The sequence below is a fragment of the Epinephelus moara genome, chromosome 22 (assembly GCF_006386435.1).
Source record: "Epinephelus moara isolate mb chromosome 22, YSFRI_EMoa_1.0, whole genome shotgun sequence".
Taxonomy (NCBI): Eukaryota; Metazoa; Chordata; class Actinopteri; order Perciformes; family Serranidae; genus Epinephelus; species Epinephelus moara.
The window spans coordinates 13,264,052-13,288,064 of NC_065527.1; the positions used below are offsets into that span (position 1 = coordinate 13,264,052).

At 43.6% G+C, this 24,013-nt stretch overlaps 1 protein-coding gene across 1 annotated transcript in view; it reads right to left on the minus strand.

Annotated features, from left to right (window-relative positions):
• Window positions 1-14,305, minus strand: part of cdk6 (cyclin-dependent kinase 6) — a 43,118-nt gene extending 28,813 nt beyond the window's left edge. The window contains exons 1-4 of the mRNA XM_050034261.1: window positions 13,671-14,305; window positions 12,511-12,860; window positions 8,106-8,241; window positions 1,947-2,114 (exon numbers count right to left, since the gene is read on the minus strand). Coding sequence (XP_049890218.1) covers window positions 1,947-2,114; window positions 8,106-8,241; window positions 12,511-12,734 — 528 coding nt within the window. The 5' untranslated portion in view covers window positions 12,735-12,860; window positions 13,671-14,305. The remainder of the gene's footprint in view (window positions 1-1,946; window positions 2,115-8,105; window positions 8,242-12,510; window positions 12,861-13,670) is intronic.
• Between the last annotated feature and the right edge of the window lie 9,708 nt (window positions 14,306-24,013).

The following is a 24,013-nucleotide window of genomic DNA, read 5'->3' on the forward strand; positions in this document are numbered from 1 at the left end:
GTGAGTAACACTGCTGTTTATTTTACATGGTATTTCATATCAGTGTTGAAGCACACTGGGTGATGTCAAACCACTGCAGACAATGTTTTGTCTGTGCGTTGCACCGCCGCTCAACTCTCTGTGATTATATGTCGCTATCTACACACAGCAGTTTGACGCCTCCAAAATGGTGCAAACACAACGCAGAAATTATTTTAAAACTGACGAGACGGCACACACCTGAAGTTCATCTTTGACGAGACCTACATAGAAGAAACTGGCGATATCAAACGGCAAGTGAACCTGAGGGGTCCAGACTGATTATCAAACCAGCTTAAGGCATGGCTGCATAGATCTGTGTGAATGTGAAGCAGTTCCGAAACCCTTCTCTCATGAACACAGGCTTATAACAAGGTGCCGAGCTACTGCTGCTGGCTACCTTAATCTTAAAAGTCTCATCTCTCCCTATTTCCAGCTCGTCCAAAGACTCCTTTCAGTCTCCCTCTCTATTTTATCTGGTCATCAGAGCCCACAGCTCAACAGTTGGACATCAAAGCACCGACAGTGGAAAAGGGAGGGGTGTCTGTCTCTCCTCGTCTGTCCCATCCCTGTCTGCAGCAGCCACTGAGGGATTCCTGAGACGGACCACGGGGGCCCTTGGCTCTCACTTTACACAGAGAAACCCTATCATTTGGCCCAGCGCTGCAGAGCTACCCGCTGATGCCCTGTGAGTGCCCGCTACATCACATTAGACGCTTTCAATCTGATTCTCGGGGGATGGCAGGGCAGTTCAAGGCAGTGTGTGTGCGAGGGTATGTGGGTGTGTGTCTTGCTCTATCAAAAAGCCTCGGTGGCAATGACAGCGTGAGTTTAAGTGGCGCATAAAAAGATAAATTTGAAAATGATAAAAGCGTACGCGATGTGCAGAGACATGCACACTTGCAGGTGTGCACCCCCACACTAGCTTGACTCTTCAGACTTTATACAAAGATCCAACAGCTGCCATTTGCTTTTTTTGGTTACACGCCGTACTTGTCTGAAAAGAAGAAGCAAGTAAGTGATGATGGAGTGATGAAATGGAAGTGTGTGGGTTTCGAGGAAAAAAGGAAGGCGGGACGAGGGTATAGGTTTGTTATTCTTTCCCTTGTTTTGCTGATATTTTCATAATTTGTTGGGGTTTTTTTTTTGGTTCTGTCTCTTTTTGGTAACATGTATGTTCACTTTAAAAGAAAAAGAGAGATCTAAATTTTAGGAGGAACAATTTTAGCTTTATAGGCATACTAAGCAAGAATTGTTGGCTACTATTTGTGAACAATTCAAAAGGTGAATTTTCGTAGCTACCTCTTGGATATGTGCGACAATGCAACTGGCTGCTATGTTTTTATAAAGCTCCAACCTCACCTGCGCACTGTGCCAAGGGACGCCTCGAACACAGCAAAATAAAAATAAGAAAATACAGCCAGAGGGCAGAGTCCCTGCAGATACACACAACGCCAAACACTTCTAAATGGTCATAAGTGATGATTACAGAGGGATCATTTTTGTCTTTAAGGAAAATCCTGTATAATATACCTTTAACTTTTAAGAAAGTACTTCGACAGATCGTGTGAGTATCTGTTAACAGAGACTAGATTAACAGTAAGAGGTACAGTCTGGCACGGAGATTCTGAACACAAGACTAAATATGCAGATAAATTACTTAATCTTCACCAATAAGTAAACAGAGCCCAAATCTATTTGCACCAGGGCTTGTCTCACATGACATCACAAACCAAGACAATGATATCATGAAATATTCCTCTATCCAAGTCTATTTATGTCTATGACCCAGTTAAAACATCCTGTGACCCACTTTTGGGTCTCTATTCATCAGTCGTGAACTTATGGTGTTGGGAGTGTTTGTTTTGAGTCACTCTGTTGTAGAGAACGATTGGATGAGCCCCACTGAGCTCAGACACACAACTCACCACAGAGGTGAGTGCCATCTGGAAGCTGTAGATGCGGGCGAGACCAAAGTCGGCCAGTTTGATCTGTCCTCCGCTGGTGACCAGGATGTTCTGGGGCTTCAGGTCACGGTGAACCACGCGGTGCGAGTGCAGGAAGTCCAGCCCCTGGAGCAGCTGGTACATCATATCCTGCAAGACGACAAAACAGACAGTACAAAGAAAGAGAGGGGGGTGGATGTTTTTGTAAACATGACAAGGACACAGATTTGATACGATAAAGTTGAAATTAGGATGATGTAAGCTTTGGGATAATTGAGTCCTGACAAGGTTTAAAGGGACAGTTTACCCAAGAATCAAAAATATATAATTCTCCTCTTACCTATAGAGCTATGTGTCAGGCTAGATTGTTTTAATGTGAGTTGCGAGTTGAAATATCGGCCATAGAGATGTCTGCCTTCTCTTGGATACAATCAAACTAGATGGCTCTCTGTTTGTGGTGCTCAAAAATAAGATAACCCACACAATTTTACACAGGAACTATCTTCTTTCTACTGAATGACACCCGCAAACTGCATCACTGCAAAGAAGGAAGTGTGTACCTAACATCACTGAGGTAGCCAATGTTACAGCCCAGCCAAGGAGGATGCCATTAATGTGTACATCTCGCACTGCCATGAGCACCAGCCTTTCTTCCGTGAGTAGATGCATGATTCCTTTATCTTGAGTACCCGGGTCATGATTTCTGGGAGGAGACATTGCTGTTGACTGTTTCATATGTAGTTTTTTTGCCGCTTTGTGCAACACAAGCTGAGTGTCACCTAGTTCCATTATATTCAAGAGAAGGCAGATATCTCTACCGCTGATATCACCAACACTCTGCAAATCAACAAAACAATCTACACTGCAAAATATGTATTTTTGACTTTGGGGTGAACCGTCCCTTTAAATGTTAGGTGACATTTAGCGACCAGCGCAGATTAATTGGTTAAAGTTTGATTACATTTTCCGTATTTTGCTCAGAATGACTGAATCACACCTGATTGATCTGATTTCCAAAGTAGTTTCGCTATTATTGTACTTGCAAAACTGCCAAAGACAGATGGCCTCCCACACTTCTACATCAACATTTTAATTCATTCCTCTCTCAAACAAGGCAACAAAAGGCCTGAATGACAGGACCCTGCAGTGAGAAGTTAAGTATAAAGGCTGAGACATTGTGGTACGGAGGGAGTTAACTGGAAGAGGCCTGTGTCTTTTCTTGTCGACTGTGGCAGATGTTTGATAACTGACACACGATAGAAGCAGAGAGAGGCCCAGCGTTGCACAAGCATGGATCTCTTTCTCTCAGCAGCTGTCCTGCTCGAGTTAATTGGCGCTTGTTCTCTTTTTATGCCCAAAAGCTGACCTCAGAAATGGCCATAGGCACCGCATCCATGACACACGGGCAAAAGTAACACAAACGAACTGTGTCGGAAACCAGCTTGGACTTGTTCTCTTCAAACCGTAATACTCTCAAACAGGTCCTGCACCTGTAAACAAATAACAAGTCATTACAAGGGATTGTGGCTGGGTGGTTTTGGCAGAGCTATGATGTGGATTGTTGTTGATAAAATAAAGTCTAGGGAGAGCTGTTTCAGCTTCAGGCCAGATTAAAAAAAATGTTTGTGGGTAAAAACGTACGTCTCCGCAATCACTGTGTCTGATAGAAAATCAAATGCAGTAAAGGACAAGGACACATAGTGAAATGCGGTGATGCTGGTGGCAATGTGTTGCATCCTAGCGGGTACAACCCCCCCCCTCCAAAACACACACACACTCCCTCCTATACACACACACATGCCCCCTACGCACACCCCCAAAAGCCTCCGCCAAGACCTCACAAGTGACATGGACCTGAGCCCGCAGCTCTATTCACTGGCCGACCAGCTGGTGAGTGAGTCAAAGGGGTCTGCACACTCAAGCAGAAAACATTAGCAAACGGCGCGGGGCTGGCTGCTGTGCTGGCCATAGAGGAGGAGACAGGACGCCCCACACAATATGTGGAGATGGGGAGTGATGTGTGTGTGTGTGTGTGCGTGTGTGTGTGCGTGTGTGTGTGTGTGTGTGTATACACACACAAACTGGGTGTCCCTCTGGGTCTGTGTTAACATAATATGTGTGTATCTACATTTCCATTTGTGTGTGTGCACCTCAGACTGTGTAAGGGTGCATCAGTGTGTGTGTGTGTGTGTGTGTGTGTGTGTGTGAGCATGCACATGTGTGTGTGTGCCCTCTGACCAAGGGCAGGCAGGATGCATAAACAGACCTTCCTTTCTACATCTCCATCCAGCCATGACCCAGCGAGGAGGGCAGCAGACAGACAGGGCCATAGGAGACGAGAGGCAGGCAGTTGGTTATTTTGCGAGTGTGTGTGTGTGTGTGTGTGTGTTTGGAGGGGGGTTGACACAATAGCATGCCCCCCCCACCCATCAGTTCCTCTCCGCTTTAAATAGCCATTTCATCATGCTTCCTTTCAGCAGCATTTCCTAGTAAACACTAATTATCTCAGAAGTGTGACTCTTGGACAAACACACAAACAATCTTGGCCCCTTTGGCCTGAGTGCCATCTTCTCTGCTGTATCAATTACACTCACAACACACTGAGTAGTGAAAAATATTCCAACTATGTTCAACAGCATACCTTGCTGCAGTGCCAATATAAAAAAAACACCAAGTTTAGAAGTTAAAATCCCCAAATTACTGCTGCCACAAGGTTTAAGCCCACAAGTGGCCCGGAGAGCAACGGTGAGCCTCGTCTTTGCCTCACACAAAGTTGATTTCAGCAGTAATAAGGCTCACAAGAGTTGCTCAACACATAACTGTCTTCAACTGGCAGCACTTTGACCTTCAAAAACCCCACCAGCAACTTGGCCAAGAGGAAACAAAAATCACACAAAACGGCAACGGATCTGACCCTGAAAAAGCAGGAGGAGCAGGAAAAAAGTAGTCAGCCCTCTGCGAGATGCAGTCAAAACATGGCTTTCTGAGTGCGCCTCCTTTTCTAATGCAAATGCACCAGAGGCAGCCATATTGTTTATTGTAGCTAGGCACAATATGGGACATCTGCCGGTTAGCGTTAGTGTAATTCCCTCCCCATGCTTCATTAACCTCCCCCTTTATGGGCCCAGAGAATGGAGTTGTGGAGGCTTGGACGGTGGCGGCGGAGGAGGGTGGGTGAGACCCAAGCGCTGGCCCGGCTGAGGAGTACTGGGGCTGGGGCAGCCCGGCTCCTTGATGTCCTTCCAGCTCATTTGATTCCTGGAGGAGGACCTCTTTCATCAATGACCATGTGGTGGGTCCTTAGTCTGAGTAAGGCTGAGTGGGTGGTGGAAGGTGGGGGCTGAAATGGACAGGCTGGGGTGGGGTGGGGTGTCTGGTGCTGGGGGTGGATTGGGTTTGAGGAAAACTATGCCTGTTCCTTTTTAGTTTAGGGTCTATGGCTGAGGGTGTTTGTCTTTGGTTTAGGGTATTCAAGGGTGACACTCTTGAATAGGTAAGCCTTTAATGAGACGGGCACAGGTGTGCTAAACTTGGGATTCACGATCTGGTGTCATCTGGTATATTGCCGGGGGCAAATTGAGTTGCTGGGAAGGGGGGGCATTTGGGGGGGTTACTGCGCAGTGTCCACTGTCCTAGAAATAACAGGGGATGGTGCCTGTGTCATCTTGTCACTCCATCATTGTCCTTTTGTCCCCTCCAGGCTCCAGCTGTATGGGTGTTAGGAGAAAGCAAAAAAGGGAGGGGGGCCTTGAGGGGTCAGTATGCTTCAAACGAAACGCTCGTTGGGTCGTTGAGTGGCATCGGAAACCTCCTCCCAAAAGCTTTTCCCATGTCAGAATTGGTAGGGGGCTGCTGCCAACAATTTTTGTTACTTATCAAAACTGACAATGTGACAAATAAGCCCACTTCATGTAGCAGCTGGCCTGGTGTGCAGACAGAAGGATTTGAACTTCTTGAATGTTTCTGTGCACAATCAAATGCAACATGATGGACGCCTGTCAAAAATAGTGACAGGCTGTCGAAAAGTGTGCACTGTCATCCCCATATCAGCGATTATTGCGTCTCACCACTTTGTGTGACAGCAGGCCACGTCCTCGAGAGCGGCCTTCCAAAAAGATATAAACGCCAAGGCAAATTACGCAAAATGGTGATCAATTATTCATCTGTCAATTTCTGTTGATCGAGTAATGAATAATCTTTTAAGCATCAGTTTACGCACTAATAGTCATATCCACACCTCGTGAACAATCAAACGACTCCAGCTAACATTTCCCTCCAATATCAACTATTTGCTAAGATCATTATTTTCATATCGTCATCATCAATATCAGAAAACAGTGCAGAGCCAAAGCGGCATATTTAAATTTTGTCTGGCCAACAGTGCAAAACCAAAAGATATTCACTTTACAGTCAAATAAACAAAGACAACCAGCTACGATTAAATTAATCTGCAACTAATCTGAGAACCGATCATTTGGCTTGAGTGATTTTTTAAAGAAAAAAAAGTCTAATTTCTATGATTACAGTTTTTTTAAATGTGAATATTTTCAGGTTTCTTTACTCCTCTTTGAGAGTAAACTGAATATCTTTGGGCTTTTGGACAAAACAAGAGACATATGGATGTCATCTTGGGCGTTGGGAAACACTTTCTGACATTTATAGCCCAAACAACTAATTGTTTAATTTAGAAAATAACTGGCAGCTTAACAGAAAATGAAAATATCATGAGTTGCAGCCCTAAAATGCAGTGTCATCAGCAGTCATAGGTTTTCATGTGAATGTGTAAGACTTACAGAAGTACAACACTTGGAATCTAACATCATGATCAACGCAATGATCACTGCCCTGAGATATCCATAGAAACCACAGCACCATACGCTGTATCAGCGTCAGTAGAAACCCTGGGAAAGCCTCAGGTGTGTTCGTGACTCGTCTACGCTTGCAAAGCACCCCACCAGCATTTCTGCTCCACACAAAACTTTCACAGGTAAACCTGGCCCCCGGGGTGAAAACCAACGGTTACTCCAGAACTTCTCTGTTTCAAATATGACACTTAAAACTCTGAGGCCCCTCTGTCCAAAAATAGAGATACAGTATATCTCTCTAATATTGCACACGATACATTTACAGACCTTGGGGTGAAACGCGATAGAGATTTTTTAAAAAAGGTGTGAGTGTGGGAAAGAGTAAAACAAAAGGAGACAGTTACAGAGAAAAGTAGCTGGCGACACGTCCATTTCCGGCCTTTTGGCGAAGTGTAAACAGACACTCAGTGGATTTATTTAATGGGAGAAATTGATAGTGGTCGGGGTTTTGAATGTTTGCAGTAGAAATGGTGGTATAAAGGTTGAACTACTGTGGAGTACAATTGTTAGGACTTACACAAAGTTTCTCACACACGCTTTTTCCTCTGTCTCCATCTGTGATGCAGTGTAAACTTGGAGGGAGAGGGCAGAGTGAAAATAGAGAAGCCGAGGAGCCTCTAATTTGGAGCCCATCTGCCACATGTGCTGCCCTTCAAAATGCTCCCGTACCTCTGATGTTGGAGGGGACTGCACTCTGTCCTCTGTGTCTGTGGCCGAGGAAACTCACTCACTACCGTACAGACGCGGCTTTGGTCATGTGGTGTTCAAGCCACAGAGTATTAGCAAATCACTTCCTATATATTTAAAACAGGAACTGGAAATAATATGTCAAATTAACTTCTTAAATGTTTTGGAATTTGTCTGGGAATATTAACATGTACTCCACAAGTTCCACTCAAGCCACACTGCTCTGCAACAGACAAGTATGCCTTTCTTTTTCTGGAGTGTCACATGAACGTGAAAACAGGCTTAGTGAACAGCAGAAAGCAGCATGGAGGCCAGTGAAAACGTTGCGGCGGTTATATCTTTAGTTTCTTTTCAAATCTGTGCTGACTAGTTTGGAGCAATGCTGGCGCACTGCTTGGATGGTGACAAAGTTTGCACGCCCACCGAGGTGTCATGTTCCCATCTAAGCCAGTCAGAGCTTGAACCAATCAATACCTGTAATTACTGTAGAGTCATTTGCCCCAGGAGTGACAGCCAATTCTAATCTTTCCCACTAATGACACACGCCAGATGTTAGTGGGTTTTGTAGTCTTAAGATAACAGTGGTTACCTTGATGGTCTCGGGTGGTACTCCGGGGTCAGGGGCCTTCTCCAGGTAGGTGGTCAGGTCCTGATCCACGTGCTCAAACACCAGAGTGAGCTTGGTTTCCCGGTCAGTCCGAGAGACTGTACACACATCAAACAACCTAGAAACAAGAGGAACAGGTGGAGGAGATCAATACAATTGATTTAGTGGGGTCCGCTTGGCTCAGCAAGCTGCAACTAAGCTCCTGACTACAACTAATGAGCGGATATCTCACAAGTCTGTTGTTCTGTTTCCATTTTCTTTCTTTCTGTGCACTCATTCACCATCTCCCTCAAAATGAACACTCAGCTTATTATATAGTGAGTAGTAAATTAAGATTTTGACTTTTTAGTACCACTTTTATGGACACAACAGTTTTGGTTCTACTGTGTAAGGCTGTTAAATTCACTCCATATTATATAGTGTAATAAAGTAAACAGTGCACTTATGGAGTGCTTTCATACACAGCAAAATAGACATGTGAAACACAGGTGTAACTAATGACATTAATAATGACTTGTGACTTACTGGAACACCTTAATGTAATGGAGCCTTCGTTAATGTTATTAGTTACGCCTGTGTGTTTCCTGCTATGACAAGTCCAAATGACTGCATGAGTAAAAAGTCTTATGAGGCAGCACAAAGAAGACAAAGGGGACACGCTGTGTTTTTTCTTTGATGGAAAAGGACAGTCTTCCAACAAAACCTCATCAGCTGAGAGTTTAAGTGTCTGCGTTGTGGCTGGTCAGGAAAGCATCATCCATTCTTGCACATTAAATCTTACGCCAAGAATCTGAGTCTGAACTCTTGGCTCCTGGTTATCCTACAGAGTCCTGAATTATGGTGTGCTGCAGGACACCCAGATAACACTGTGTCAGGTTACCCTTAAAAACTACTTCTCCTCAAAGCTTTTGAAGATTCAAGACCATCGAGTCCCAAACACCAGCGCTTAAGGTTGTGTTTCACTAGGCAACAAACTAAGGCCAAGAATCCAGATTATGTCGGCGGACCTGCCAAGGCAGGCTTTGGTGAAAAGCTGAAAAAAAAGCTATCCAGTATGTCCTCTTCAAAGAGCTGGGGACCACAAGCAGCATTCCTCAACCAGCACTATGACAACTCCTGATGCTCTATGGGGAGTCGAGTGGACCCTGTGTGCAGCCGCTGCAGAGGCAGCATCATCAACAACACGGGAGACGAAGGGAGTCGTGATGGATCTCCATCAGGCACGCTGTGATGGGTTACTGTCATCGCAGCACTTCTAAAGTACACCATTATTATCTTTGAGTAAATGTGAGTGAGCCAATGAAGTGTTGAATAGTCATGACCGCTGTGTACCAACTTTGACTTCCAACCTCAAATGCAAAGATTGGTGGGATTAGAGTAGATATTGACACCGAAGATTCATAGTGATCCTTCACAATGTCCTGTCAATATTTTGATATTATTTTCAGTGCATGTGCTGCTAGATTTCAAACTAACTAATCTACATAAGCCGTTTAAAATCGAAGCGTGGAAAGAAATGACTAAATCTCTCCGGAAACGCTTTCATTCCTATCCAACGAGGCACCGTGCATCCCTGCCAACACCCTTGTAATCAGCAGACTTGGAAACGCTGCAGTGAGCGAGAGGCGATTCATTCAAGGTATTAGTACTGTGCATGATGTCACAGAATAGGCGACGCCCTCCTCTCCAAGCGCTGGGGTTAAACGCCCCTCACAGCTCGATTGTTGGGCTACAATGGGGGCTCTCAGCAGACACTGAACATATGGAATGAATAATGGGCCTCATTACAAACATCCAGGGGTTGCCTGGAGTCACACAGAAGGCCCACAATGCACCCTTCCTGGCCTGCGCTTGCTTTGCCTCGCTGGTTTGCTAAACTGGAGGATGGTGAAGTCCCTGAAGAGCTGATAGTTTGCACTCTTGAACTGATTTATTGCAACAAATGCTACTGCATGTTGAGCCTGTGCTCTCACAGCAGTGCGCAAAGTGTGTTTGACCACTAAATAAAACTGAGTAAAGAAAACTTTATACCCGCTGACGTATTTGTCTTCAAGTGAGAACAAAACCTATTGTGATCCCATTAAGAGAAAACCATAACCATTATCCTCCATTATTCATTTATACGCCGGGGAATTATTGTTAGAGGCACAAGGGCAGTGGCCAGGCTTCTGAAAACGTACATTTAGAGCTTCCTCTTCAATCCCAAAGCACTCAATATTCCATAATATAAAAACAGTGCCAAGGTCAGACCTTGGCTAGTGCCAACACATGACGCAGTATCTGAGCGCTGACCTCCAAGTAAACAATTCATTACAAAACTGAAAGAAAATGTGCTCTGTGTGCCGAGCAGAGAGGAGGACAACAACAAACTGGGCTGCCTTTAAAATGGCTATATTCACTAGAGCCAGCGTGACTTAAAGTAACTGAGCTGGGAGAGCAGCAGTGTCTTGCTCAAGGGCACTTTGACAGCATAGAGTATACTGATTATATTAAATGCATCAAACATGTGACATGCTTTTTTTGTTATATACTGTATTCTAGAGCTGCAATGATTAGTCTAATAATCAATTAGTCGATTGAAAGAAGATTGTTCAGTCATTTGTTGAGCAAAAACGTCACATTTGTTGCTTCCAGCTTCTTAAATGTGAAAATTTGCTGCTTGTCTTTGTCATGATAAGGTAAATGAAGAAGGTCTCCAGGTATTGGACTGTGGGCTGGACAAAAGAAGCAATTTGAAGATTGGGCTCTGGGAAATTGTGACACAAAGTTTTTGACATTTTATAGACAAAACAATTAATTAATCATTAAAATAATTGTCAGATTAATATTCAGTTAAAGTAATGCTAGTTTCAGCCCTTAGTGAACTGAAAGATTATATATAAAAGGTGATCATCCTTGGTGACCTTGAATATTTGAAGATTCTTTGCTGATCTTGGGAACTCATTTGCGATGAGTATTGAGTGAATATTCTAAAATCAGCGCTCGCTTCTGAGCTGCAATGATTTGTCAATTAAAGCTCCAGTTAGTAGGATTTCGGGAGATAAAATGGCAGCAATAAAATTCATATTCATAACTGTGTTTTCATTAGTTTGGAACTAACTATCATTGCATTTTGGTAATATTAGAATGAGCTGTTTATATCCAGTCGTCTTCCACAGTGTCCGCCATGTTGTTCCTACAGTAGCCCAGAACAGACAAACCAAACACTGGCTCTACATAGGGCTATTCACGGGTTTACGTTTGCATGTTGGACACTGTAGTTCTCCTACATGCTTGGCACATGGCAGAAGTTTCAGTTGGCTGCAATCTGCAACCTCACTGCTGGATGCCAAGAAATCCTACACACTGGACCTTTAATCGATCAGTCGATAAACAGTTGCAAATTCACTGGTTGCACCTTAAATATTTCTGATGGTAAGTATCTTTGGAGTTTTGGTTTTGTGGTCACATGATGATGTTGATGTGGTGCTTTGGGGATTGTGAGGCGCGTTTGAGGTGCTTTTTTTGTTTTCTAAAAAGAGCAAACAATTCATTTAGAAAGTATGAATATAATTGTTGTCTGCAGCCCTAGCTCACATATTAACTCGGTAATGAACCTTGAGTTTGGAATATTATTAGATACTTTGAATATATTAGCAGATAAATCTCATGAAAACTAATGTAAGCTAGCAGAAAGCCAGCTTTGAAAGGCAGCGTCACAGGTTGCATGTGCATTTATCAATACTCACCTGTCTTGTCAAAGTGCTCTTGCTCTACTATTTATTAGTCAGTCAATCTTTAATATAAACAGGTAGTGTCATTTGTATTATGATGTCTTTTCCAAGCATTTATGCATTTAAGAAGACGCACACACTGTTCTGGTGCCATTTCTTTGGGGAAACGGGGTGGAACGCCACCAGTTTGTAACGCTGTTGCATCTTCTAGGCGCATGAGGTGGATAAAAGTGATTGGCGCTAACTACTTCTGTCAAACCAGAGGTGTGGTTTCATATTAGACGCCAGACTTACAACGCAGACAACAATGCAAATGGAGACAGTTATGATCTTAACAGGTGTGCCCCCCAACAGTGGCAGCATGCGGCTCGTCATTATGCAACCCCCATTTTCACATTGTCAGCAGGAAACAGTTAAAGAAGAGGACTTCTGCTACACAAACAGTGGACGAGGATGAGTGTGGGCCTAACCTAAAGGTCATATGAGGCAGCATGGTTGCCACTGGAGACCATCAAAAAGGAAGTGATGTGTGTGTCTGTCTTGTACACAACATGTCTCTTACACTCTCTCAAATTCAAACACATACAGGCTACACACACAGACACACACACACACACACACACACACACACACACACACACGCACAGGGCTACCCACCTCTCCCCCTCACTTACCTGACAACATTGGGGTGCTCAAAGGCTTCAAGCTGCCTCAGTACCGCCACCTCCCGGATGGTGGAGAGAGGCATCCCCTCTTCCTCCGTCTGGACACGAACTCTTTTTAGGGCTACAAAGCGTCCCCCGTTCTTCAAATCTCTCGCCTTGTACACTTTCCCATAAGCGCCTTCTCCAATCTCGGCCACAGGCTCATATTGAGTACCAGTACTTTCTTTGTCCATTTTTGCAGAACTTTTTTTTTTCCTCCTCTCTTGTTGAAAATATTGCGGGGAATCCCGGCGAGGGTGACGAGCCAGAGAGTTTCTCACAAAGGCATATTCACAGAAAAAAGTTGGCACATGCAATGCCTAGATGACAGGGAGACACAGATGGAGGAAGACACCATCTTTGTCAGAGTTGGTCAAACGGTGCTCCAGGTAGGCATTAACAGGACTGTCATCATGTTTTATTCCGACTATCAACACAAGAGCCCCGTTGCGTCCCAACTTCCACTCCTCCTCCTATTACGCATAACATGTCCTCCTACCTCTAACACAAAGTAATGTCAAATAATTCAAATTAGCCACATTTAAAAAGAAGCTTTGCACCAAATAAACACTCTCGCGCGTTCAGAAAATCACCCCAAATGCAATGCTGTTGGAGTTATGCTCATGTGGGCTGTCCAACTCTGGTAAAAGGAAATTAAACATTTAAAGAGAACACGCAAAAAGAAAGCACAAACCTCACACACCGAGCTGTTTTAAACTAACACAACAACATCTCCTGTCCTGCTTTATCAAACTTTCTGTTTGAGGCGACACAAACTTGGCGAGCGAGCACGTGGCTGTCTACTGATTGCATTGTCTGAACTTCCTACAGCAACAGTCCATTTAAAACACCGTAAAACTCAACTTTCACACCCGAAACCGCTGTAAATGCGTAAAACAGTGCAGTGGCAGAGTTTTAAAGGTGTTTGTGTCAGCTCGGGTGCCTTCCCCGAATTTTTTCTAATTTAATTGTGCGTGCGCTCAAATAGGCTCATTTAAATTCTAGCAAGCTCGGGAGTCGCTCTTTTGCGCTTTTAAAATGATATTGGATTTTTAAGACACATTTCTAAACTCTTAAAGACAATTTCTGGCACACAATTCTGCAGATATACCCCCACTTTCAGTGTTTACCTTGGTTAATGTTGTCAATAAAATGTCGCAACGTCGGCATGTCCGATACAATGCTGAGGAGGCATTCGCGTCTCGGATAAAATGTCCTGCATCAAACGCATCCCTGTCCACTGTCCTCCATGCGGGGGCCACACAGGTAGTTGGACGGTGCAGGCTCTAATCCCCCATCCCTCAGACTGCACCAGCCCAAGCAGAGACACTCAAACAAGGGAGGAGGAGGAGAAGGAGGAGGTGGTGGTGGTGGTGGTGGTGTGTTGCACGAAAACTCACTCACACGCACTCTCACTGCAACTGTGTGTGTGCGTGTGTGGGAGGTGGTGGAGGGGAAGGGGGCGTAGATGATGGGGGGGTCATAGGACAAAGGCAAACGCGTGATACAGCCCTCCAAAACCACGCTCTTCTTTGGATTTTCTCCTTTCTCTCCCCTTCTTTTTTTCTTCCATATATCCCCGGATAGGCCTATGCAACTGCAGCCCCGCTCCGCCTGTGTGAGCTCCGTCTCTGCCTGGCTTTCCCACGCCGGCTGAATGTGGCCTGACCCCCTTCAGAGAGGTTTGACACGGAGCGGGGACATTTCCGCATTCCTCCCCGACTACAAAGGCTCACCGCCTCCTTTTTGCTCTCCCTCGGCCTCCTCGGTGCTTTACCATTCATAGTCCTCTCCGCGGGTTTTGTCTCCTGTGTCAAAACCGGGAGCACCGCAGGGATCGGAGAGGGGAGAGAGGCGGTTTATTGGATGGACGGCCACACTATCTATCTACCCCCCACCCCCACCCCCCACCCCTCCCTCAAAGCATTGAGGAACTCCTGCAGGCAACAATGCGCCAGCGGGGATGCAATGTGACAAGCTCGCCCTAGATGGTCCTGAGGGGTCAGGTTCAAGGCCCGGTGGCTTGATCTGTGGCAGGGGGACTCCTCTGCTCGGGTGGTCGTCTGCAGGGCTCCATGCCCCACATCAGGCGTGATGGACATACATGACAAAGTTTTTTTAAAATTTTGAAAATATGGAAAAGTCTGCAGAGCATCACCTACTTCATCATCATCATCATCATCATCATCATCATCATCATCAGGGTATACCTTTGATTAATTCCACAGTAAAGGATGGAAGATTATTAAAGTGTCACAATATTTAGTAGGCCTAATGATAATCATAATTAATTTAGGCCTAATGTTAAAACAAAATTACTCAACAGCAAATTTAAATTGTTCAGATGAAATCATACATATTTTACATACGTGTACAAATTAATTAATGAATTTATTATAGCCTATAAAACTGCAATATTGAATAAATATTGTCACTTATTAAAACCTCAAATTAATTAAATAAATTAGCATTTAAATATCTTCTAACCTATGGAAATAAAATTGTATATACATAATTAAATGTTGGCTTTTTATGCATCCCTTTTCACAGTTTCATTTTTGCTTTATTTTACTTATTAGTTTTGTTTTAATAGCCTACATGTATTGGTGCTTAAAAATTATAACACTGCGTATTACATCTGTGTTAATTTATAATAATGATAGTTTTATTTGTAGAGCACTTTTTAAGCAAAGTGAAGAATATACAAAAGCAATAATGAAACACATGTGTGTAGAAATTAAAAACAATGTGCTCTCTCTGAAAGTTCTTCAATCTCTGACATGAAGTTTTTATTTTTCTTCTCTTTAACGCTGGACACGGTTTAGACATGACAAGACTTGATGTCAGATTATTCCAATGAATAGCCAATTACAGGCGTGTAACCAGGCTCCATTATCATAGCTTCAGTGGAAGGCTGCATTAGAGACTCACAGGAGATCAGAGGAAAGACATTCCCCCGGTGCCATTATTTACATGCAAACTTGTCTTGCTTGTAGAACCCACTGTTTCTCCCTGAAAAGGTGAAATTGGGGGAGATAATGACATGGAAGTATGTATGTCAATCTCTCCAGCCCCAAATTTAAACCATTTGCATCACAAAACCCACAATGCAGACAATGTTTCCCAGACCAATTACTGTAAACGTGGGCATTTACATTTTTACATCATCATTGTTCATGTGAAATCAGCTCTGAGAGCCATCGCCCAGAGTGAATACATTAAGCATGCGTGCTTCTTATCTGGCTGGAGAACAAGCCAATTAGACCTGCTGTGTGTGCGGTGCAGAGACGAGAGACTGACACACACATTCTGCAACAGTCATTGATTAGTCAATATCTGACACATAAACTTTTTAAAAACTTTCTACAGTCTGTGTTTGTCATGTGTTAACCTTGTTAGGGCTCATGCTGGGGAGTCATTCTAGAGAAAGTTGCAGGAACAGGAAGGTCCAATAAAGAACATTGTGTTCTGGGAGCAAAATGGTCAGCCTATCATATAATGTTTAGTCTGGTACTTTTCTTGAGCTGTTGAACTTGCATTATGAACAATAATACCACGTACTGACAATTCAAAAGATTAACAATTTATAAACCCTCTTTTTAGCAGATGGAATCATTTTATTAGACTTAAATAACCTCCTATGTAATTAATCTTTTCAACAGTTATTATATAACACTTTATTTTGTAACTTTGACAAGAAGCCGTCACAGTAAACGGGCGAGAGCAGAAACTGGTTCATCTTGATTTTCGGACACAAACAGTTGCTTAAGATGTGCTTGTATGGATTTGGTGACTTACAGCACATTTGTCAGAGTGTTACTCAATCACTGCTTTTTTAATTTTACTGCAGGTTTTTCATGTTTCTGATGTTTAATTTGGGGTTTTGATACACACGTGCATGCTGTGTTGATCAGTGGTGGAAGAAGATTTTTCGCTGAAAACAGTGTAACAAAAATGTAAAAGAAAAATACTCTATTTAAAGAAAATTGTCTGCATTCAAGTGCAGGAATATAAACAGCAAAATGTAACTTAAATTTCAAAGTAAAAGTATGCACTCTGCAGCAAAAAACTATTCTTCCTCTTGCATATCTTCAATGTAGGAGATTATTTGGTTATTCTAAAAGAGGTTTTCATCTCACTGGGACATCCAAAGTTAAAGTGTTTGATAGTTTAATACAATGGTTTCCAATTTAAGGGTCAGGCCCCCTCTATGGGGTCGCAAGATAAATCTGGGGGGTTGTAAGATGATTAATGAGTGAAAGAAGAAAAGCTAAAGTTCTGCAGCATGAATTTGTATTCATTTTTGTCTCTCTAATCTTTTCAGTTTGGTGAAATATTGGCCAATGTGATCTCTTTTACCCTCAAATAGTTATATCAGTGAAACCATCTAAGATGTTTTTGTAAGGGTCAAGGGCTGTATGGGTATATTAAATGTTTTTAATGTAAAATCTTTGTGCATTAGTTCCCTCTGAGATGTAGCATAAAATGGAAACACTAAAATAAATTCAACATACCATGAAATAAGAAGTACTTGAATAAATGTACCTAGTTACTTTCTGCAGCAGGTGTTAATTGCAGGTTTACAGTCCCATACAACAGGTTAGAAACAAAACACGATTTGCTACCAAACGCCTCAACTGGCAATTCAGCTTAGTATTCCTGAGAATCTGTCACTGGTGTCCAAAGCGTGAAGCAATCCTTCTTAACAGAGCTTCAACATTTGACTCTGAAATGATAGTAATAGTAGTGTCTGACTGTTTTTTTCTCAGTCAGCGTGTTCACTTCATTGACAGTGGTCAAATGTTTGTCAGACAGGTTGTCGAGATAGTCCCTGTATGTACTGTGCAGGTCAGGTAATAAGTGCTTTCTGCATGCTTGAAGACAGTGCCAGGTGTTTTGGGTGGAAGTGCTCATTCCTCAGGTGCAAGTAAAACCAGATGAGGATTTGTCTCTCACAGTTTCGTTAAAAGGTAGATCCTTTTCCATCTCCTGTCCAATCTTTTTAAGTAACAACAGCAACAAAAACTTATATTGAAGGCATTAAAGCATAAAGCTGCATTAACTGATTTTTGGCCACTTGGTGCTGTAAACTCTTAACTGCACTTAACTCATTTTACCGTTCAGTGATGATAGCAAAAAGTTTCCTATTTACACATCCAGCATAGACAGAGCAGCTTCAGCGTTCGTTTGGAGTTGTGTTTCTGTCCACCTAAAAATTGTAAATCCATTTTTTTTTCTTTAAACTCTGTTATGGTATCAAAGCATGTGTCTGACTTTCAAGACCCGCTCTTGAACTGGCACCCACCTCACCACCCACACTTATGACTGATTATGACCCGACACCCGAAGATCTGTTGCCCCGACTTGAAAGTGCAAATCCTAAAATAACGATGTGCTGTTCAAATAATTTGGCTGGGCAGCACGTTTAAGGTGATCATTTCACACATGTGAAACTAAGATAATATATTTTATAAAGGAAATACAGTTTATAGAATAGTTTTAGCTTATGTCCATAACATAGAGCAGCACATTTAACATGCTCGTAGCAGTGTAGCGACTCTCATATTCCAGCTGGTCGCAGAAGACAGAGCTGACACACAAAGTCAGCAGTCAGAGGATTAAAACATTAAAACTTTAAAGAAAATCACAGTATTAATATTTTGGTTCTTTTTTAATATGTTTATCATCCAGCGCCTGCGATCTGACCTGCAGTTTCTTTGTATCACCCAGAACCAAACTTGGAAATAAAATTAAGACAAAATACTACCCGTGAATCACCTTTTTTGCAGGTCACCCACCGGTGACTCTGTTGCTGTATGTCCATTGCATGGTTCCACTCAACTCGACTCAGCTCACATTAGCTACCAGGTCCTTTTCACCATTTCGTTCAACTGCAGATAGTACCTCTTATACTGATCGCCATAGCTATGCAACTCATTGAATCCTTTCCTCAGCAACCATCTAAGGAACATATGTACTTCGTCAATTGAACGGCATCGAGTGGATAAAAAAAATTGCCGTTGCTATTGACTCTTTCTTTATTTAATCATTCATTTTCCGTAACCGCTTATCCAGTAAGAAGGCGTGGGGGCGCTGGAGCCTATCCCAGCTGACATTGGGCTAGAGGCAGGGTACACCCTGGACAGGTCGCCAGACTATCACAGGGCTGACACATAGAGACAGACAACCATTCACACTCACATTCACACCTACGGTCACCAGTTAACCTGCATGTCTTTGGACTGTGGGAGGAAGCTGGAGTACCCGGAGAAAACCCACGCTGACACGGGGAGAACATGGAAACTCCACAAAGAAGGGCTCCACCTCCCCAGGGTTCGAACCTATTGACTCCATCTTGACTATTAAAAAATGGTGGGTTTGCACAGGATGTCACATGTCATGCAAGTGATGATTCTGTCTGACCAGTTGGTGCTATTCTGTGTTTTAACTCCACCTTCTAGTGTCGGCTCAGCTTGCTAGGAAACTCATATGAGGTGGTACCAAAAAAGTGCCAGGTACTATCCACAACTTTTGCCATTGGAAACCCCCCCAAAAAAAGAGTAGGTAAAGTTGAGTAGAGCCGTGCTGCAGCATGAAGTGGAAATGCAGCAACCAGCTCGTTGCTAGCTTTTAGTATTAGTTTGAGACTGGTGAGAGTGAACCAAGACAGTAAAGTTGCGGGGACCAAAATGGTGCGCTAAAGATGTTGAAACGATGTGTGGAACTGAGAGAAAGTACAGACAGGGAAAATTCTCTATGGGTTTGTCCTTATGAGCAACTCCTTTCATGCTACACTCATTTGACACATAAGTAATATGAGAATACTGATTAGTGCAGTTTTAGAAGACGAAGGAGGTAGACAAGATGCCGTACAGCAATAATATACTGTCATGTATTCACTAATGCAGGTCATTTGAGTCATAATGTGCTTCTGCTTTTAAGCAAGCCAAAAAGACCAATCTTTCACTCTGACTGTGGATTCGAGAGAAAATGTACTATGTCTGTGTGTCTGAATGTATTTGCCTTTATCCCTATGTGTGTGTGTGTGTGTGTGTGTGTGTATGTGTGCGCGCGCGTGGCAGCTGCTGATCAGTCCAGCCAAGAGAGAATTATGGCCCTCCCGAGGGGGACGAGAGAGGCCAACAAGGGACAGGTGACTCCCAGTCTCTCCCAGATCTCCTTACACCCACCCACCCACACACACAGCAGAAGATACACACACACACACACACACACACACACACACTCAGAGGGCGAGATTGATTGTGGGCNACACACACACACACACACACACACACACACACACACACACACTCAGAGGGCGAGATTGATTGTGGGCCTGTCTACCACATCCCACCTAAATAGAGGGGGATGTCCCTGCCACAAGGCACAGGGTACAGTGATAATAACCTGAAGTCTCTAGGCAGACAGCTGTCACACCTGGGGAGGAATCGGATAGGATGTGTGATATTGGATTCCTTTTTAAGTTCCCAATCCTATTGTCAGGATTTACAAGCATCACTTAGTCCGCAGTGTTTTGTGTGACTCAGGTCTTAGCCGCCCATCAGCAGCTTAATATTTAGGCGACATTTTGAGTGTAAAGACAGAACCCAACATGGTGCCGGCAGACAATCCGAGCCTGTTTTGTATCTCTGACTTAATTTCCTCTCGTCCTCTTTCTTGTCAAGCCAGAGTTTGTGGTGCAAGTAAAGCCCCTTCTCTCCTCTTCCCTTGCCCTCCTCTTCTCCCCGGCACCGGCCCCCAGACACAAGCCTCTTTCTGTTGGGGCATCGCCATAGCAACCAAGCCACTAACTTGAGGAGGCGACATAAAAACCTGCTCTTTTAGGGGACACAGGAACACCTGCCACCTCCGCGGACGGGGAGGGCTGCGCTGGACGCCTAGCCACGAGGCAGACACACACTTACATACAAATTCATGTGGTCACAAATGCGGACACACACTCTCGCACACACATACACACGCACACAAACATAAACAGAGGATAAGTGTAACATTCAAATGAGACCTCTAGCTAACATCTGCTCCCCCTTAGAAACTCGTTTATCTTCCAGTAACATCTCAGGTTGTTTGGTGGCTTTCTTTACTGGTGTTCTGGCAAAAAAAAGTGTTTTATGGAAACAAGGAATCCATTATTGATAAGGTTTATGGTTTCAGGCTAACACACACATTTATTTTTTTTATTTTGACAGCAGATTGTACACAAGTTGTTACACTTGATTGATAAGAAATGAAATTACTTGTAACTCCCCGGGCACATGTGCAGTCGACTGACCAGCTTGTACATGCAATAAAAACTGTACTTGTAACCTGTCATTTGGTGAGAGTCTTGCTTGATAGTTATCCTCACCTACACCTCGGACACTCCCCGTTTATAGAGAAATGTATTTTCTAACACTACCTTTACAACTTACTAATTATCACATTTTTGTTTTAACTGTTTACAAATTAAATAAACAAGATAGAACATGTGATTAGGGAGCTCCTGAGGTGCTGGTGCATATTTTGTTATCTTTGGGCAGAGCCAGGTGAGCTGCTTCCCCCTGTTTTCGGTGTTTGTGCTACGCTAAGCTAACCAGACGTAGTTAGTGACAGATCTTCTCATCTAACTCCCAGGAACTCCTAGCAAAAATGCAACTATGCTATTTCACAATATGTTAAACTAGTCTTTTAAAGGAATACTTGACTTCAACAATGGCCATTCCTGTATAAATTACTCAGTGCATCCCAAACACATACATTTTTGCTATAACGCTGGCATTTTAAAATACTAATGCATAAACAGCACAGGCACACTACTCGTCCATGCACGAAAGGAGAATGGAAAATGGGGCTAGAGCCATCAGGCAATTAGCTTAGCTTAGCATCCTCTTGTCTTTCAGCTGCTCCCTTCAGGGGTCACCACAGCGGATCGTCTGCCTCCTGATGGTCTTCGACCAGCAGTCACCCAATTTCCACCGGCACCCTGCTGGTCAACAGTACCGGATATTAACCCAGGCCTCGACCGATCCGGTGTGGCAGACGTGTCTGTTTTCCTTATCATTGTTTTGGCCCGATTAGCTTAGCTTAGCATAAAGAATGGAAACAGGGGGAAACAGCTAGCTCTGGCTCTGCTAAAGCACCTTTATGGGTACCAAAGGGCCAGAACACACCAAACTGACATCAGAAACCTGGTGGCGACAAAGGCTGACTGTTGTGTTGCCTCAACTCGCCTGTGTCTCAGTCAAAGAGTTGTGCTTGAACACACCGCAAAGATTACAGCCAATAGCCAAGAAGCACACACATTCTGCACCTGCATGAGAGGAAAACACTCACCATGGAGGCAGGCGGCAGTAGTCTGTACTCGTCATTAAAAAATGAGGAATACAGGGCGGATTCAAGACGCTAGTTAACCAGATAGCGCATTAACAACACAACCTGATGTTGAATAATCAGAGGATATTTACCATGCGTGAGCAAACAGTAACACAAACATTTAAGAACCATTTCTACTGAGGAGCTCAATGGCTAAGAAAAATACTCTTACCTAATGTAACCATCTTGTTTTGATCTCATGGCCTCTTGAGTTAAGGTGCTTGTTCACTTTCCTCACTTCCGTTTCACCCAGTTGAACTGCAAATCAGAGTGATCTCACTCACAGACAGGCTCTGCCACCTCCGACCCCTATTCAACATGCTGAATTGGCCAAAAAAACCCAGATGAGGGCCGACTAGTGCCAACGGTGTGGGACCCTTGGGTGACAGACGCCCGACGGTTGGTTTGGTGTATCAGGGCCTAAATGACCAAATGCTAAAACCTGTGTTAGCATTAAATAATTTTCTTTTCTGTGATTAATTGACTCTGATTGAGGCGGTTAACAGCACCATGTCACTGACACAATCCCCCTACCTGCTCTAATGCCTTATAAAGAAACATAAAAAGACATTTTCCAACATAACTTTATTAACATTTTGGGTAAAAAGCACATGTCAGACAAACACAATGTAGTTTGACAAGATGACAGAGCTTAGCTCATATATCTTGTGTCCACAAAATAACAAATCAAGCTCATGACAGTCAGTTGTCATTCTTCTCAAGTCCATTGGGTGAAACCTTCTCAGACAGACAGCAGTTTAAAGCTTCCGCAGCCCCTTTAAAGGCCCCAATCAACAAGTGTCAGTTTGGGGTCAGCCAGCAAGACGAGGCTGCCTACGTCCTCCTGCTGCAGGCGGAATATTCTGGAGAGACTGGCGAGTGAACCTCTGGTGCCTGGCTGCTGTTCATTAAGAGTATTAATGATTAACTGAGAGTGCTATTGTCCCCTCGGGCCCAGCTGTCCCTCCTCCGCCGTTGATCCACTCCGATGCCTCTGAGCCACTAAACTGGCTCCATTCATGTGCTAAAGTGACAGCTGCTCCTCACATTCCGCAGAAAATTAACTGCAGACGCTGGGGGGAAAAAAACAAGCCGGGAGCAAATGAATAATATTTGACAGATTTCTTTTGTCTTTTCTTTTAAAGGGATGGATTGGCGATTAAAGGGTGGATCGGAAGGATTATTTCTGGCCTGTGCGGTAATAGTTAAAGAAGCGGAAGATGGGAAGGAGGGGGTGCAGATAATATTTGCTGCGTTGGTACTTAGTCACTCAGGGTATGTGAGTCAAGTGAACTCAGCAAATGTGCTGTTGAGATGAAAGCCAATATACAGTATCAATGATCAATTAAAGGTGGAGTCTGTAAAAATGCAGAATCAGCGTTGTTGAAAAATGTAATCCTAATCTTTATTTTGTCACCCATTAAAGATGTACTATGCAGAATATACCTAAAAATCCTAAATATTTAGAGATCAGTCCCCTGCCTGTATTTTCTTATCATTTTGCTAGCTTCTGGGCACAGCGAGCCTGGTTTCACTCCGAAGTCGTTGAAATCAGGTGCTTGGGCAGCGGCTTGCGGCATCAGAAACCAACAAAAAAAGGCGTCCTTTAACGTCGGAATGATAAATGGCTAGTTGCGGTTATAGTTTAACGACATCCGGCAGTGTCAGAGGGAAACACAGCCGAACAAGGACGAAAGTTAAGGCGGCAAAAGTCTGAGTGGGGTGGGCGTGAGGGGTAGTGGATGGGTCACTGACTTTCACCCGAGCTAGCAGTGTTCGCATCCCGTAAGATTCTAAAGCCAAACCCTGTTCTTTTTTCCTAAACCTAACCACATGCTTTTGTTGCCTAAACCCAACCATGTGTGTTTGTTATTGAAGGAAAAGAAAACGTCAATTTGCGGTGTTGTACCGATGTGGTGCGTTCATTTTAAAAGAGACTGTATGGGAAAACGGAAGTGTATCTTGAAAGAAGACAATGCATGTACCGGGCAGAACTTGACACCGCGTCCCAGAACGTCAACAGCTAACGCACCCAGGGTACCTTGCAGGTTGTAGGTGTTCATGGAAAGTCCATGACCAAAACTTCAATATGTGATAA